This window comes from Carya illinoinensis, chromosome 1, assembly GCF_018687715.1.
Source record: "Carya illinoinensis cultivar Pawnee chromosome 1, C.illinoinensisPawnee_v1, whole genome shotgun sequence".
Classification (NCBI taxonomy): Eukaryota; Viridiplantae; Streptophyta; class Magnoliopsida; order Fagales; family Juglandaceae; genus Carya; species Carya illinoinensis.
The window spans coordinates 21,218,793-21,235,475 of record NC_056752.1 but is presented as its reverse complement, the minus strand read 5'-3'; the positions used below and the strand labels follow the sequence as shown (position 1 = coordinate 21,235,475).

At 37.4% G+C, this 16,683-nt stretch overlaps 1 protein-coding gene and 1 pseudogene across 1 annotated transcript; one reads left to right on the top strand and one right to left on the bottom strand.

The window, feature by feature from the left end:
- The first annotated feature begins 12,119 nt into the window (after positions 1 to 12,119).
- Positions 12,120 to 13,076, top strand: LOC122313221. The gene is made up of 2 exons (XM_043128022.1): positions 12,120 to 12,439; positions 12,794 to 13,076. The coding sequence occupies exons 1-2, from the start codon at positions 12,182 to 12,184 to the stop codon at positions 12,974 to 12,976; spliced, it is 441 nt and encodes a 146-aa protein (XP_042983956.1). The 5' UTR covers positions 12,120 to 12,181; the 3' UTR covers positions 12,977 to 13,076.
- A 1,087-nt stretch (positions 13,077 to 14,163) lies between these two features.
- LOC122313215 lies at positions 14,164 to 15,852 on the bottom strand (annotated as a pseudogene).
- Positions 15,853 to 16,683: the final 831 nt, after the last annotated feature.

The following is a 16,683-nucleotide window of genomic DNA, read 5'->3' as shown; positions in this document are numbered from 1 at the left end:
TTTCGTAATTACACCTGAAATACCTATTTTAATACCTCAAAAACCTAACATTTCTCTTAACTCTAAAATACCATCACTTTCTAAATTCATCAGGGTCCACTTAATAACTCCAAGTAACACATTAAATTCTTTCTCATTTACTAGCGTAATCAAACTACAAAATTTAATACTAGATCATTTAATTATATCAAAATATTATAAATTAAACAACAACTTTTATTTAATAAACTAGATCATATCTAAAGTGTTTAAAAAAATAAAATTACATCATTATCGTTTACTTTTGAAAGAAATCTTTACTTAATAACAATTTAAATTACTTAATGATTTCCGTAAACATAGATAAAATAAAGTCCACTAATACATATTAAAAGTTTAAAGATACAATAACACAGTTCGTAACTCAGTAAAAAATGGAACTTCATCTCAATTAATATATGCTTGACCAACTTCACGGTAAGCTTAAGTAGAATACTTGTTATTTGAAAACATGCTCATAATACGTAAGTTAAGGTTACGCATCAGAGGCTCACCGTGAGGGAAGGGAACGTGCGACGACGCACGGAGTTGGCTGAGGTCAGCGGTGGTGAGTGCTGTGGCAAGGCACTGGGTGAGAGATAAAATGATGAGAGAGAGGGAGAAACGTCAAGAGAGAGAAATGGAGAGGGTGCCACTGGCTTACCATGAGGAAGACGACGGACCTGGAGTGACGTGTAGTGCCTGGCGACACTTTTCATGCAGGTGGCGATGGCGTGGAGGAGATTGGCGGTGTGGGGTGGCTGAGTTGTCGCTCACAGTGAGGGAAAAATACTTCCCTTGTTTCGGTGTGGTGCAAGCAGAGCACCTCTTGAAGTGGTTCCAGGTGGTTGGGCGATGATGGTGATCAATGCTCGAAGTGTGGCTTTGAGGGTGAGCTATGGCTTCGTGTGGCTGGGCAAGGCTAACACATGGTGGTTTTGTGCTTGATGTTGGCGGGGACATCACTCTATGCTCCGGTGGTTGGCTTTCAAGGCTCTCGGTCTGCGGTTTGTTGGGGTGATCTATAGAAAACTTAAGGCTGCGGCAATACCACTCTTGGTGAACTCTCATCTTCAGATCACATGTATATATATGTATATAAATACTGCAGTGAACTCTAGAAGGGTAGAGACGTGCATGGCTTGGAGACTAAAGCATGATGGATTCTAACGGCTTGCGATATGGACGGGGGCTTTTTTTTTTTTTTTTTTTTTTTTTTTTTTTTTTTTTTTTTTTTTAATTTGGATCTCTATTGAACCTCTAAAAAAAAATATTCTAACCTGTACCATTAATTTTCTTAGCCCAAAAATACTTCTCCTTATCCAAAATATTTAAAGATTTAAACTTACTTAGCACACCCAATAAAATTATTCGATATCCACCAAAAATAAAAAATAAAACTTGGGCTCTTAGTCCATTCCACAAATACTTTCCACAAATACTCGTAACTCTCAAGTGGACTTGTTGTCCGTATAAACCTCAAAAATTTTAGAAAGCAATTGGGTACTGGACCTAGTTGTTACAGATCCAGAGCATATCATATAGGCATGTGACTTCATTCTTGTGGATACATAACGGCTCCTTTATGCACCACGTGTTCCTGCTAGTTACCGCACCACTAACAGTTTGTGCACCGTGGTGAATACGTCTTAAACATATTCATATCATAGTAACACGATAGTAATTCGTCGAGTTACTTGCCTTAGCCATGACACCCCCTAACGTTAAGTGCTATCTCGCTCCAGCATCCTTTAAAAAGAATCTATTTGAGGCACGCTGACGGTTCTTTCTCGATCCAGGGGTCATCACTCCATTCTTAAGCACTCCAGATTAGATAGAGAAGTTCCACTAGGACACTTCCCCGTCCTAACATTTGGAATCGTGATAAAAAGTTTCTTTTAAAAACGTTACTTTATTTCCAAAACACTTTTTGTTCCTTGAAAGCATTCTACTTTGAAGATCAATTTTCCCAAACGCATGTGACATGAGACTTAAGATATACGCTCTTATACTTGACAAATGACACATGAAATGTCGTGCATGAAATAATCAACCACAACAAATTTGTTTCATGACATGATAACACAGAACACATGATATATCAAAGTACATACATGGAACCATAAAAATAAGCCTTGGCCGAAACATGCATTCACAAAATCATGAAAGTCATCACTTAAACATGATTCAAACTTCATCCAAGATACTTAGAATTCATGATATAGTAAAACAAGACATGAGATCATGGCATTTGAACAAAATCCGAATCACTCAAAGCATGGTAAAATCGAATCATCAAGGATCTTCAAACCTCAATATCTTTTTCCTCAAAATCGAAACATGTAAAGCATTTTGTCACCAAAACCCTAATCCCTTCAACCTTGTGTTTCTTTCATCTAAAACCCTTAGACATCTAGGCTTCATTCTTTCTTGAAGAGAAAACCCTAGTTACCCAAGTAAAAGTGTGTGGTTGTAAAGACAAGAGTTGAAACCGAATGGGAATAAGAAATTTCCCTCTTGGCCATGAGTGTGTGCGTGTAAAAGAGTGGAATGGTTCTCATCTCCTTGCTTCTTCCCTAGCTGAATGGTGTAGGGTATTTTCCTTGTGGTTCTTGACTTAAAAGAAGTGAAATGGTAGTGTTTGGGTGGCAAGAAAGTGACAAGAAATTGAAGAGAAAATGTTGGATCTAGTCAGAATTTGTGTATGGCAAAATCCTTAGGAGTAACAAGTGAAACTTGAGCAAAAGACCTTCTCAATTTATGTCATGCCCTTTATATAGCGCCCCTAATCCTCCTTGAAATGACAAGGGTCCTTGCATGCATGCAACTTAACATCTTAGACAAAAGGTCCTTACCTCTTCCCTAGATCAACCTTGGAAAACCAAAAGCTTTCTTCCATGGGTGGCATGTAGCCTCTCCCAATCCATCCCTCTCTCTTTCTCACTTTCCCTTTATGCCCTTCCTTTCATGTCTAGCCTCAATGAACTTGGTGGCTCAAGGGTAAAATCACAAATTCAAATCCTCCTTGAAACTCTTTCACTGTGTGCATGGATGCCACTTGGCGAAGTGTGTGTGCGTGTCTTGCTTTGGCCGAAAACCCTAGATCTTCTCTAGGTGGTCTTTTGCCTTCCCAAGACAAGTATCTTGGTCTTCCCGCATGCATGCCGCCGGCCTTTCTCTCTCCTTTTGCTCCTCCAATATTCTTCTAGAACATGACTCTTCCTCTTCCCAAGTAAGATCTCATTGGAACTCCAAAAGTCTACCTCATTCTTTCCACATGCTTGACAATTGTCAACTTGGCCTTTCCTATCAAAAGAGGCATGTAAGCTCTAGCTCTAGGTGGCATCATTCTCCACTCAATCTTCTAGAACATCATGCATGTAGGACAAGTGTCTCACCTTACATTTTCCTTAGGTTTCTCACCCAAAAGACCAAATAATCTCTCACAACCCATGTGGCGCCTACCACGTCTTGGAAGATATCTTTTTTTTTTTTTTGGGCCTTCCAACCCTAGCATGGCCAAACCCATATAAATCCTATTGGGCTTATCCTCATCTCATCTCCTCAAAACCTTTTAGTCTAACAATCCTCAAGCTCTAAAAATAAAAACTCACTAGGGGCTTTTGTCCAATTATAATCTATTCACCTCTTATTTAAAAAACTTAGCGAACCTCTTCTAAAATAAAATAAAATAACCATGACAAGAAGAAATGGAGACTTGGCAAAGTCCGGGTTCTCATAGGAAATTTTTAATTTAATTTATTTTGACTTTATAATTTTTGAAGGCATGCTTTTTTTTATATATATAGGTAATTTTTGAAAGAATGTTATTAGAGGTGAAAATTTAAACCGAAAAATAAACCCGAATTGGACCCGTTGGTCCAGTTTTGAGCTGGTCTGGTCTGGAACTAGTTTCTACATTTTAAAAACTTGTTAAATCCGGTCTAGTTTCAGTTTTTGACTTTTTGAAACCAGACTAGTTTATAATATATATATATATATAAATAATTTATAATATTATATATATTTTATATATAATATATATAATTATATATGAAATAATTTTACATTACAATTTATAACATAAAATTTTAATTTTAAATATGAACATTTGTTTGATCATATCTTATTAATATAGAATATATATATATATATTAATTACATTTTATGGCCTAGTAAATTCTCAATATATACTTTTTGATAAATACATAATACATTAGTATATTAATTACATTTTACTTTAATTAATTAGTACACATTAGAAAATTACATTTTTTTTATGATACTAGCACTTGATTAAAACTAAAAAATTGGACCAAATTGAACCAGAACTGGTAAAACCAGAAGTACAAGTTTAGGATGGTAATCAATACAAGATCAATTCTTGAAAATATAAAACCGATGTATATTGGTTTAGTCCCAAAATTTATACAAAATCGGACCAAACCAAACCCGTTACACTCCTACATGTTAGTACTTATTTGTTAGTTGTATTTTTTGTTATAATCAAAAGTGAATTATTTAGTTTAGATTGTAATTTTTAAAAAAATTGAAATTTGAAAGGCTACACAAATTGTTTTAATTAAAAAAGTGACCCAAATATGAACTTAAAAAAAAGGGGGCTCAAAATCCAACTCCGCTCCAACAAGTCGGAGTCGGAATCAAAAGGAGGATGTGTAAGTCGGAGTCGGAGTCGGAGTCAGAGGTTGGCCATACCGACTCCAACTTGGTCGGTGCTCAGGCCTACAGGGAATTTGGATTTCGCCCTCACACAACCCGCGAACGTATGTTTTTACGCAGAACTACGTAAATCTATGTGCCTCTCCTTTTAGTTATAATTTATCATTTATTTTCATAGATGTACGCATGAGTACCATATCGGCTCCTAAACTGCTATCGTGGGCTATCGATTGCTCTATTGTGGCCCGAATCTCCTCCATGGGTTGGGGATGAGTTTTTCTTCTGTTCCGACTAGTTGAGGTATTGTACGCATTAATAGGATAATTTTGAGGTCTTTTTACTAAAATTTAGCTTGCTATGATTTATGCGGATTGTGATGCCAATGTAAAAAAAATTAATAATATAAAAAAATAATCTGATAGATTTAAAGAAAACGAGAAACAATTAGAAGATATAGATGTAAATTGCGCCCATTACTATTTGCTCGGAGAAGAAATCGGTGCAAAGAAATACAAAATAAAGATATAGAAATTAACAAGAGCACGTGGGGTGGAGACATACTTCCCGGGTGCATGTTTTCTTTTTTTTAGAAATATTATAGCCACGAAATAATTATACAAAAGTAATATTATAAATTGATATGATTTAATATAGTATATCAAATTATAAAGTTACTTTTATTATAAAGTAAATCTGACAGATCATATGAAACTACGTCAGTTTGTAGGATTAATTTTATGTAATCTCTTTGTGGCTATAATAATCCTTTTTTTAAGATAATATTTATAGTTATAAAATGTGTAAGTATTATACATTTATTTTAAAAAATAAATAAATATAAGATTTATAAAAAAAAATTTAATTTTAACGATGGTTTACTATTTTAAGAAAAATAGCATGCAACGCTTACAAACAACCTACTAACATATCTAAAATTGTTATTTTTTAGATAAATTTTACTGTTCACAGTGTCTAGTCGGTTGGGTTTGAAGTTTGAACCAGAACCAAGGAGTCAATGATTTTTAAGGCCCATCACCATGAACAGCACCATTAGGTTAGAAGGTCATTAGCCAGTCCTTGTACATTTTACAAACAAAGAGATACGTACCACTCCACATGCGTACCCGTCTGCGGCGGTCTGCTTATGCTTAATGGGAAATTACGTATGAAAGCCTAAAATACGATAGCCTCATCAACTGTTATGTGACTACTCACAATATAATATATATATATATATACACACACACACATACATACATATATATATATATATATGATAATATTAAATAATAAGGATTATGTAAGTATCATACACTTATTTAAAAAAAAAAAAAATAGGCGGCTCTTGTTCATTTTATAGCTATAAATATCATTTATTTATTTATTTATAGGACAATGCTAGTGTTATTATGGAATGTGCATCACACTAGTATAATTACAATTTTTTTTCTTTTTTTTTTCCTTTGATACATTTTTTAAACATCCTTAATCATTAAAAAAAAAAAAGATACACAATTCATTAGTAGTCACTTTCGTAACTATTAAGTAAAAAAAATACAAAAGGGGGCATATTTGGAGTTCACATTTAGTGTGCACCTAAGCATTTCCTCTCTCTCTCTCTCTCTCTCTCTCTCTCTATATATATATATATATATATTATAAAATCTATTTACAAATTCTTTTACATATTCAAAACACTATTGAAATAGACTTTACAATGATTAAAAATATCTTGATGTTTTAATTATTATAAGAGAAATCTTTGATGTACAAAAATAAATTTAGAAACTTATATGGCTTGATATCATTCATACGCCATATTATAAAACTTCTTTTAATCTAAAGCATATTTGAGGTGTCGGTTTATAAATTTATTTTTATTAGATTTCTCTTTGTGTCTGCGCACTATTTTTGTGTCTATAGCTATAGTTGGTAGCATCAAAAGTGGTGTGATAACGTGATTACCTATAGCTATCAACTTTGCAAGTAGTAAAGTCTCCGAGTATAAGATAAATTGAAATTGGCAGCTTAACGTAGGAGCTGACCAAACATTTGTATTTATAGAGCGATGCATATACATTCAAAAGAACGAAATTTGTTACAATCTCATCAGATTTACATTTATTGTTATCTATCTTTGAATTACAAATTTAAATACAACAACCATGATTTGGATTATGATCTTCTAGATCGCTTGTATATAACTGAGCTTTTGGTGCAGATACATTGTGGGTTTGTTGAGTGTTTGTAGGAGATGCATGAGGCTTGGATTCAAATGTGGATAACAGCTTAACATCCCCCCTCAAGCTGGAAAGCAGTTCACGAGCAACCAACGTGTCATGCAGTAGAAAAACGAGCAGATGTGAGGCCCTTGGTGAAGATATCGGCTATCTGAGTTGAAGTGGAAATGAATTTAAGAGATATGTCCTAACGAGCTACCTTTTCTCGAATGAAATGATAGTCAATCTCAATGTGCTTCGTACGAGCATGAAATACTAGATTATAAGCGAGGGACAAGGCTCCTAAGTTATCACACCAAAGGATTGGGGCTGTAGGAAGTGGAAGATGAAGATCATGAGCAAGCATACGAAACCAATAAAGCTCAATAGTAACAATAACCATGGCTCGATACTCGGATTTAGTGCAGGATTGAGAGACGACAGACTGCTTTCTAGCACACCAGGAAATCAAACAAGGTGATCCAAGGAATGTGGCATATCCAGTGGTGGATTTGCAGCCATTGACACTCCCAGACTAATCTGAATAAGAGAAGGCACTAAGTTGTAAGGATCCTTCGCCAAAAAACAGAGAATGATGACGAGTCCCTATGAGGTAGCGAAGAACTCGTTTTGCAGCTGTCCAATGATAGGTGGTAGGAGACTGCATATATTTGCATAGCTGATTCATGGTGAAAGCAATCTCAGGTTAGGAGAGGGTGCAATATTGTAAAGCACCAACTAGTTGACGATAATCTATGGCGCGCATTTGGGAAAGGATCACACGCAGTTGAGACAAACTAACACTAGAAGATAAGGGTGTGGGGGTCGGTTTGGCAGTAGCTATGTTGAATCTTTAGAGCACATCGGTGATGTACTTAGCTTGGGAAAGATAAAGACCAGTAGGTTCTCGAACTGCTTTGATCCCAAGAAAATAGTGGAGCTCACCTAAGTCTTTAAGAGCAAAATCCTTTTGTAAACACTAAATTAATTGCATAATGAAGTCAAGGTGAGTCCTTGTCATGAGAATATCACCCACATAAATTAAGAAAAAAATATGTATATCAGACAGATGGAAGGTAAAGAGAGAATAATCAACATGTGACTCCTAACAACCAAGATGCAGCAGAGACTGAGAGAGACGATGAAATCATGCTCTCAGCACCTACTTCAGACCATATAAAGATTTGTGAAGTTTGCAAACGTGATGAGGAACTTGGAGTCTATGAAACTAGCTGGCTGTTCCATATAAACTTCTTCATCAAGTGAGCCATGAAGAAAGGCATTGGAGACATCTAATTGATGAACTGGCCAATTAAAGTGAACTACAAGTGCCACAACCATCCAAATAGTTGCTGGTTCGATAACGAGACTAAAAGTTTCGCCGTAGTCCAACCCATCTTGTTGAAAACCTTTAGCAACAAGTCTTGCCTTAAAACATTCAATAGAATCATCAGCTTTTTGCTTGACTTTGTAAACCCATTTATTGTGAATTATTTTTCTGTCAACTGGTTTGGGTCATATAGACCAAGTATGATGGACCTGCAAAGCACAAAATTCCTCATCCATGGCTTTATGCCACTCAGTCAACTTAATATCATTTGTAAATGATGAAGGCGCAGTAGGTACAGTGCTAGTGTGTAGTGCAATAGGGTGTTTGGAAGAGTGATAGGCTTGAAAACCTAAAAAACGTTTTGGACAAGAGTGACCAGTCCTACTGTGGGTAAGCATAGGGTGTTTGTTCTGAGGTTGGAGTAGGGTGGGTGAAGAATCAGCTAAGGGAGAAGAATTAATTGGAACATTAGTGCTAGATGGTGTAGGTGCAAATGTGAGTGATGTTGAGGGACTTGGCACAATATCCTGTGATGCAAGATCATGAGTAGATGCAGAGGAATGAGTACAAGAAGGTACCAATATGGATGTTGACTACAGCAAAGGAGAATCATGACGAGAGGTAGGTTCTAGAACAGGAGGGCGTGGCCGAAAAAGGTTTATATCACTTGCCAGAAACTGCTTCTCATCAAATACAACATTACGACTAATATAGATGCAACTAGTAAGAGGATCAAGGCAGCGATAACCTTTGTTATCAGGGTTGTAAATTAAGAGAGAATATATTTTTTGGAACGAAACATGAGTTTATGATTGTTGTAAGGACGCAATAGAGGATAACATGCACAACCAAAAGTCCTAGTGAGAGAATAATCAGGTTGTTGACTTAAGAGAATACTATATGATGATCTGTTAGCCAAGGTAGGTGTAGGAATATAGTTGATTAAATATACAACAGTATTGAAGACTTTAACCCGGTAAGATTGTGTAAGGTGGGAATGTGCTAATAAAGCTAAACCTGCTTCAATATCATGGCGATATTTTCTCTCAGCAACACCATTTTGCTGAGATGAATATGGACATAAAATGCAATGAGTGATGCCATTGGAGTCAAGAAAGTGCTTAAATGGATGAGATGTAAACTCACCACCTCCATCAGATTGGAAGGTTTTCCATTTAGTGTTGAAAATATTTTCAGTGTAGCATTTGAATTTGATAAATGAGATTTTAAATGTAATGGATATATCCAAGAGAAGCGAGAGAAGTCATTAATGAAAATGATATAATACCGACTACCGTTCAGAAAATAAATTGGAGAACATCATAAATCACAATGTCTTATTTCTATAGGACAAGTAGAAATTCTACTGTACAAAGGAAATGGCAAAGACTTGCTCTTCGCAAGTTGACAAGACTCACAAATATTAGAAAATGATATATTCTCACGAATAGGAACTAAAGACTGAGACTAGATAGTTGAAGTGTATGAGTTGCAGGATGTCCTAGCCTTTGGTGCCAGATAGAAGCATCAACTACAATTCTGAGGAAGGCAGTGTAGGCTCGGGCTTTGTTTGTGAAGATGGGAACTTGATTGGATATAAACTATTTCGGTTAGGCCCTAGTAGAAGAATCTGCCCCGTGCAATTGGCCTTCAAAACAAAGAATTTAGAGGTTAGCATAAACCAACAATCGTTATCATTGCAAAATTATTGAATAGAGAGAAAGTAGGCTGCAGCCGTGGGATATTGAAGTATAGGAGACAATTTGAAAGATGATAGAGTTTGCGAAAACAGAAGAGCGTTTATGTAAAATAGACAAACTAGATCATTGCGTAATGCTACTTCATCACCTCCATGATGAGATTCACCAAGCTGAAGGTTGCTCATGTTGGCTGTGATGTTTTGGTTTGCAACACTGTCAGCAAACCAAGATAGTTCATCATGGGTACCTGATTTTGTAGCCATAGCAGTTAACTATCGAGGAGGATGATGACCTTGAAAGGAAAAAATTCATCCTATGAAAACAGTCAAGGGCTTGATGCCCCATTTTTGCCACAAATTTGGCAAGGGGCATTGGGAACAATGTTGCTATTCTTGAAATAGGATGGCGACAATCCAAACTGTTTATGTTGAGGCTGGGAAGAATAAGAATTGGAAGCATTTCTAAACTTATGCTTTTTGTTGTTGTTGAACTTCGACCTTCGAGAAAATAGTGCAAAACCACTAGTTTCTTGGTTAGCATTGGAGTTGTTGCTAGTGACAATCACCTTATGGATTAATAGCTCAGTTTGAAATTCGCCAAAAGTCAATGAGTTATCTTGAGAAGCAAACAAATATGAAGTAATAAAAGCATGGAAGAAGGGATTCAAACCACTCAATATATATGAAATAAGGTCATCCTCAATGAAAGGTTTGCCAGCTATAGCAAGCTGATCAGACCAAGTTTTGGCCATTTGCAGAAATCCAGAGCAGGTTCGATTTCCTTGGCATAGTGACTGAAGTTGATGCTTGAGATGTGCCACTCTAGACTGTGACTGTAAGGCGGAATGAGAGGCCAAACAGTTCCAAACTTGTTGGGAGGTATTCAAACCATACACGAAAGAGAAAATTGCATCAGTATGTGTGGCATTTAACCAACACAAGAGATACTAATCTTTCTTTTGCCAGAGAACAACATCTAGACTTATTGTCGTAGTGGCATTTCCTTCAGAATCAAGTTGATATTTCTGAGGGCAAGGATCGATACCATCAACAATGCTAATCAGATCAAGGCTACGAAGAACCGAAAGAAATTGGGAAACCCAAAGAAGATAATTTGAGTTGTTAAGTTTGATAAAGATTAGAGGAGCAAGACTTAGGGCAGAAAAAGAAGCTATAGCATATGAGAAAGCGGAAGACGAGGCCATAGTAGGATCAGAGAAGAGCTGTGAGCTATATATATCTCTGATACCATGTCTGAGTATAAGATAAATTGAAATTGGCAGCTTAACGTAGGAGCTGACCAAGCCTTTGTATATATGGAGTGAGGTATATACATTCAAATGAAAGGACTATTACAATCTTATCAGATTTAGATTTATTGTTATCTATCTTTGAAATGCAAATTTAAATACAAGAATCATGATTTGGATTATGATCTTCTAGTGTGCTTTTATTTGACTAAGCTTTTGGTGCAGGTACATTGTGAGTTTGTAGGAGATGCATGAGGCTTGGATTCAAACGTGGATAGCAGCTTAACATAAAGCTCACTTCCAAGAGATTTTAAGGCCCGGTTTGGAATCCTTCCAAGTCATTCAAGCTCATCTTTTCTCATCTCAATATCCAAACAACACAAATACAAATACTTTTCAATTTCAAATGTTTAATTTTATATCTGATCATTATTTCATTATAACTTTTCCAAACTTTCAAACAAAATATAAAAAATAATTTAAAATTTTCAAATTCCAAAACAAAAATAATATTAAGAAATTATATTCTAATAATATTTTAACTTTATAATATTTTTATTCTTCTTTAATTTTCAAAAATCCCATAAAACATATTAACACAAACATTTCACTACTATTACAAATAATCTCATCTAATTTCACTATCCAAACGAGTCAAAGACAAGCCTATCTCTATCAATGCAACCCACCTTAACAAATTTAAATATTAAACGTAAAAATATATATATATATATATAAATTGAATATATATATATTGATATTGGTATAGATAAATCCCATGCACGGGAGAAAATAGTACAACCACTAAGACTAATACCAACAAATTAATTACATGGATCGATTTCAAAGTTTGTGGACAAGGACAACCCATGCTACGCATGCAATCATCATCAAGGCGAATAACAAAACAATATATGTGTAGAGGCAATAAGTGGCCTGGAAAACGAAAAGGTAGCAGCAGATCAAGATAGAGATCAGATCAGGGATGGGTGTGGTAGAGGCATCAAAGGGTGCAGTTGGGGATATAAGGAGGAGGTTTGGAGGAATAAAGGAGAGGGTGCTGGAGAAAATGGCGGCCGCTGCAGTTCCAGCTGATGCTTTGGACAACGCACGCCACTTGTTGGAGACGACAGTTAGGGATGTCACAGTGGCGGCTCAGGGCCTCACCAAGGATGCCTTGCACCGCATAAAGACACAGCTTGTCAATGTTCTGCCCTCCATGTCCCCGGCCATCACCACTAAGGTCTCTCTCTCTCTCTCTCTCTCTCTCTCTCTCTCTGCGCGCTGACAAATTATGAACATTTCTACTAAAGAGTTAGTGTAATATGAAGTAGGAAGCATTCTTTCCCGTGATTAACTGCTTCAAAGTGTTCGTTTGATGCTTTTTGTTTATAAGCTAATTTATGCATGTATAATTTATTTCCCAAATTCTACAGAAATTCGAATGAAGAATAATCATGATCTTAGTTTACTAATGCTTATATGTTTTTCAACTTAACTATTTGTGTTGGGTTATATCTATTTCCAACATATATAGGAAATGAAAAACAAATGTATATATATATCTCATTCTAATATAATAATTAGCAATGAACAGATGGTGGATGAAGCAGACAAAGAAGCAAATAGAGATGAGAATGCAGAGTCTGAAAGGCGAGAGGAAGAAAGTAATGATGATGATCAACCACCAAGACATCATGATGATGATAATACTGGCAAGGCCCCATTCATTTCACCTGCGTCCTCTTTGTTTCGTAACATACCATTGTCGAGGCCATGAATGATCAGGCCAAGTTGACTGAGCCAAGCTGAGGAGCAACTTTTCTCTACTTTTTCCCTGCAACAATATTAATGGAAAGGAAAATGCTCATTTTCTCATACATTTTTTTCTTCTTTCTTTCTTTCTTTCTTTCTTAAGTAGTCACAGAGTCTTATGTAGATATGGATGTGATTTGGCATGCTATACATGTATATGCGTGTGTGTGTGTGTGTGTCCAGAAGCAAAGAAGATATGCTTTATATCCAGGACCAGCATGCCTGGTTCCTTCCTTTCTGTTATTTACTTAATTTTTTGTCCATTTAACAGCAAGAGTACCACAAAGAACGACAAGTAGAAGCAGGCAAGTCTTTCCCACTATCAATATTGTCGATTTTTTATGAAATGAACTTGTTTCTGTTGACCCACGTATGCTTTGAAGTCTTTACATGACTAAGAATTAAAGTTCTTGATCAAAGAATCTGCCATCTGATTGCACTCATGTAAGTGATCACTTGAGAATCGCCTTCAAAAATCACTTCGATTATATTCAGTTTTTTTACTGCCAGAAAAGCTACATTGGGTTCACTCGTGGTCGAGTTGACATAGAGAACTGAGTTCTCTTCTTCAGCAGCCGCACAAATTATTTTGCCATTTGAGTTTCCCACAGATTGCTGGATAGCATGGAATACATGACTTTCATGCGTACTATCCTCTGTATAATTTATTTATTCACAAACCAAGGGATCTGATATTTATATATAAGAAGTAAAGATCCATTGAAAGGCCAACAGAAAGCTTAGCCTACATATTGATGGCACAATGATAAGGTAAAGGAGTATGATACCCTACTAAGCTCCTTAGACAACTGCACACTTCTTTAATTATTAAAATGGAAAACATCATTCGACATTTCAAGATTTAAGAGCGTACGATTATGTTCATAACTTAAAATGTCAAACTAAAATGTTATTTTCAATTTTGAATTCCTACGGGTTGGCTTAAGAGTAAACGTCTTGGTCTTGATGATATGTCTAAAGATTCAAACTCTTGAATGTAAACAATTTCTAAAGAAAAATTTCCCATTGATCTAAGATTCTAAAGTATATTTGCACCTCTGAAATTAGTCAGACTTTAACCCCATGCCAATCAAGAAAAATAATGGCAAACTGAAATAGTGCAACTGATACAATTTTAATGATATAAGCAACTAAGAAAAAGGAATTCATGTTATATTTGAATATGAATATAAATTCAAATTTTTGAATGCCCCCTGCTGATTGGTAATTTTCTCCAACAATTTATTACAAGAAAACGTTTAGAAATTCACCCATTCAATCTTCATCCATCGATACGTATCTAAAGAGACTTCGCATCGCTAAATAAACATAACGCATAAATTTTAGATATTCAGACTACTTTAGCCTTCACTTCCACCTGTTTGGGTTCATGTTCTGGGATCAACAGCCCAAGGCCTTCCTTCCTCTCTCTATCCAAAGAAGCTTTATAATTGTTGTGATACAGAGAATTAGATGTCAGAATCCGCAACTCTGAATTGCCAGCAATCTCCAAAACCTCTGGCAACCCGTTAATACAACCCTTGGACATTCCCACATCAATCCGTATTGCCTGGTTATTGCAAACCCCATTGATCCCAACCTCCTGGACCGTATGTCCCATTATCATTCTCTTCGCCCCGGGAATGGTGGCGAGAACGATTTCAAGTGCCGAACAATCGCAATTCTTTGCTAGTTCGTGCGAAAAGCTCCTCAACCGCGTCACCCCATGTGTCCTGCTCATACAATACTCTGGCGCAAACTTTCCCCCCAAACCATTAATCCAATCCCTCACCTCCTCATTAATCTTCTCCAACCCATAGGAAACATGTTCCGGCAAAAGCCCGCCATGAACAAAAACCGAATCACCCAAAACCAAGACAACCACATTCCGAGACAAAAAGCGGCTCGATATCGGCCCTTGTGGCCGTAATGCAGCCATTCTCGCTCTTAGACCTTGTACGAGGCCCTCATCATTGAGGCCGCACAAGGATGGAATCCCATCAAACGGATCCTCCGGCTTTTCCAAACCCTTGCAAAGACCTTTCATTGCTTGCCCAAAACGGTACCAATCAACCCAAGTCCTAAACTCCTCCAAACCCGCTTTCGTCACGATCCGAAAATCGCCCTCCACATTCATGATCTCGTGGTTTCCGTTCATCGTGATCAGGGTTCCACCACTCCTTGCAGCTTGCCGCTTCAGTTCTCGAGGAAATACAGGATCTTGAGCTCATCGCCGCCGCGGTCGAGCACGTCGCCGAGCTGGACAACGGTGGAGGAACCGCCGATCCATTTGTCGGAGCAGTCAATCAGATTAGCGAGCCTGAAAGCCTCCTTGCACTTCTCGAGGTCACCGTGAAGATCTCCGATCGCGACCAGACGGTCCGGCGGGGTGGGGTAGCGGGTTCGCAGGGGCTGGAGATTTTGGGAAATCGAAGAGGGGTTAGGAAGAGGAGGATCTTGAGGTAAGAAGAGGCCACCGCTGACAGAAAAGTCAACGAAGGTGTCGACGAAAGAGGAGAGGAATTTGGGAACGTCCTTACATAATGGCGAGACCTCAGAAGGAGATTCCGACATCGTTTCCATGGTCTATCCCTCCTGTCTTTTAGCAAAATGTAGGGGGTGCTTAGCTTCGGCACAGAACCAGATTCGAATAACAAAAATAAAAATATTTTTATGTTATAAACTAACTTATATAACCTCATCTAATCTTCATTATCGATTAAGTCTTAACCATCAATTAATCGTATTAAATCTTAATCATCAATTAAAACCTTTGTACCCATATACATATGATTATATTTTTAAGTTCAGATAAATGAGTAACAGAAGCCTCTCTCTCATTCTCTCTCTTTGTTATGAAAATTCTCTCTTTTTCGTTAGTTTACAACACGTTATCAGTACAATGTGAGAAAAAATTCTTCCACCTCCTACGTCCCATTTCTATCTTTAGAAATTGGATGCAGCGGTGACGAATACTAAATCGCCGAAAGAAAATCAGAAGATGTTGTTCGATATTCTTCTGCAAGTGGGTTTAATCCTCTTGATGATTTTCTTGTTCCTCGCTATGCACGGAATTCCCAACAAGGTCCTATCCAAGTTCTGGCTCCGCAACCGTGCCGTCGTCCAAGCCAATCGACACTTCGTCCTCCGTGCCCAACTACTCGCCCGCGCCAGATCCTCCAAGAATCGCTCCGATTCCACCTCTCTGACCAAAGAGGCCCCTGGACGAGGCCGAAAAGGCCATCGCGTTTGACCCCAGATCAGATGAGGATCTGATGGAGAAGAAAAGCCAGCTGAACCCAGATCAGATGAGGATCTACTGGAGAACCCACGAAGAGAACCTCCAACCCACACGAGTCTCAAGATTCCTCGTCACTATGCCGCAAGGAGATTACATAGAGCTTCACAGGAAGAGACATGGCTTCCGCATCGACCACTTCGAGCGCAAGCGCAAGAGACTCACGAGTCCAAGCAGCGATCGGTACGAGCAATATAGAGAGAACAGCAGCCTTTTTCTCGGTTGAAGCAGAGACCACGCTGCTGTTCAGTACCAGAGCCGGCAGACCCAATTCGTTGCTCTTGTTCTTCTTCACTTACCTTGGGGATTTCGATCTCCCATCAGACCCCAAAGACTCCAGTATCGTCCCCCTCTTCGGCAATCACACTCTTTCC

Excerpts from the sequence above, each read along its gene's own strand:
- LOC122313221 (XM_043128022.1), top strand. The coding sequence starts at position 12,182 with ATGGGTGTGGTAGAGGCATCAAAGGGTGCAGTTGGGGATATAAGGAGG. Across the intron at positions 12,440-12,793 it reads CCCCGGCCATCACCACTAAG|ATGGTGGATGAAGCAGACAA; the intron begins GTCTCTCTCTCT and ends AGCAATGAACAG.